A 1738-nucleotide genomic window follows, 5' to 3' on the forward strand; every position below is an offset into this window, starting at 1 on the left:
TCGCTGGTGGCGAGCGGCTCCCCTCCCGCCGCCCTCAGCTGAAGTCGTTGCCGCCCCTGTTGCTGCTACCCCTGCCCAGCCCACGCCTGCGCCGCCTACACTGCCTGCCGCCGCCGCCGCCGCTGCCGCCGCCGCCGCTGCCGCCGCCGCCGCTGCTGCCGCCGCCATGCCCATCGCCCGGCCGCACGCACGCCGGCCCGCCAGCCCGCCGCCAGCCAGCCAGCCAGCCAGCCAGCCCCCACAGCCCGTATGCCAGCCGTGCCCTGCCGCGCCGCCGCCGCCGCCCACCACCACCACCATGCCTGCGCCCACGCCCACGCCGCCTGCCGCCGCACAGCCCGCCGCCGCACAGCCCGCGCCTGCCGCTGCCGCCGCGCCCCCTGCCGCCGCGCCCCCCTCTGCCTCCTCCCCCGCCCGCCTGGACCCGCAGGAGGCTGAGGAGTGGTGCACCATGGAAGGCGTCATCGATCAGCGGGGCAGGGGGAGTGGCACGCGGTACCTGTGCCGGTTTGAGGGGTATGGCGCGGATGACGACATGTGGCTGCCGGCCAGCCAGATCACGGAGGTGGCGATGGCAGCGTGGCGGAGTGGCGGGCAGCGGGAGTGGCGCCAGCGGGTGGCCAGCCAGCCAGCCAGTCAGCCTGTTACCTTGAGTGGCGGCTGCCCCGCCTCGGGGGAGGAGCCCGCCCCTGGTGCTGCCCATGTGCGGCGCAGCAGGCGGCGAGTGTGACAGCCGTCAGGGGCCCGCTAGGGGGTTGGGAGCCAGGCGGGCGCCGCTGTGCTATTGCTGAACACACGCGGCTTCCTGGCCCATGACACAGCCGCGGTAGCAGCCTTGCTGCCTGCTGCGCCAAGTGATGTGCTCCTGTTCACTGAGACACACCACTTGCCGGGCGCCACCCCACCCAGCCTGCAGGGCTACTCGCTTGTGAACCACCGACCAGGGACCCCCTGCTCGACGGGCAGGGGACGCGGCGGCGTGGCCATCTACGCCCGCAGCTCTCTGGTGGGTCGGGTCCAGCAGTGGCACAGCTGGGAGGGAGTGGCTTGGATTCAGATCCGGGGGGAGGCTGGCCCCCCGCGATACGTGGCGAGTGTGTACCTGCCGCCACAGCGGACCAGCGAGCAGCTGGCTGCATTTTATGGGAGATTGCAGCAGGATGTCCTCGCTGCACAGGCGGCTGGCGGCACGGTATGCATTGGGGGGGACCTCAATGGCCGCACCTCCAGCCTGCCAGACTGGGTGGAGAGTGAGGAGGGGCGCACTCTCCTAGACCGCTGCGTTGCGCTGCCCTCCCGCGCTAGCTGCGACGGGGAGGTAAACCCCCAGGGGCGGGCGCTCCTGGGTTTCTGCGCTGCCACGGGCCTGGCTATCGCCAATGGGCGCCTAGATGTTGACCAGCAAGGGGAGTGGACGTTCCACTCCCTGGCACATGCCGGGAAGAGCCTGGTGGACTACTTCCTGTTGAGCGGGGAGGTGGTGGGCCGGGCTGGGAACAGGCTGCTGGTGCAGCCCCCAGCAGATCGATTCGACCACGCCACCCTGCGCCTGCAGCTAGCGGGTGATTCCCAGGCTGCGGGTGCAGGGCCCTGCCCCGCCGAGGGGCTGGGGCCGAACCCGTGCGGTCCGGAGTACCGCTTTGTCCCCTCGTTGCTCCCGGCATTTGTGGATGCACTGCGGGGGGCGAGACCCGCACTTGAGGCAGCGGCGACCGCCGCCGCTGCCGCCACCTCCATC

The 1738-nt window shown here is 72.2% G+C and overlaps 1 protein-coding gene across 1 annotated transcript; it reads left to right on the top strand.

Annotated features, from left to right (window-relative positions):
* Window positions 1–298: 298 nt before the first annotated feature.
* CHLNCDRAFT_141050 (hypothetical protein) lies at window positions 299–730 on the top strand (the record flags this gene model as incomplete). The annotated part of the gene is made up of 1 exon (XM_005843450.1): window positions 299–730. One exon carries the CDS (start codon window positions 299–301, stop codon window positions 728–730), a length of 432 nt encoding a protein of 143 aa, XP_005843512.1.
* Window positions 731–1738: the final 1008 nt, after the last annotated feature.

Source organism: Chlorella variabilis (genome assembly GCF_000147415.1).
Source record: "Chlorella variabilis unplaced genomic scaffold CHLNCscaffold_30, whole genome shotgun sequence".
NCBI lineage: Eukaryota > Viridiplantae > Chlorophyta > Trebouxiophyceae > Chlorellales > Chlorellaceae > Chlorella > Chlorella variabilis.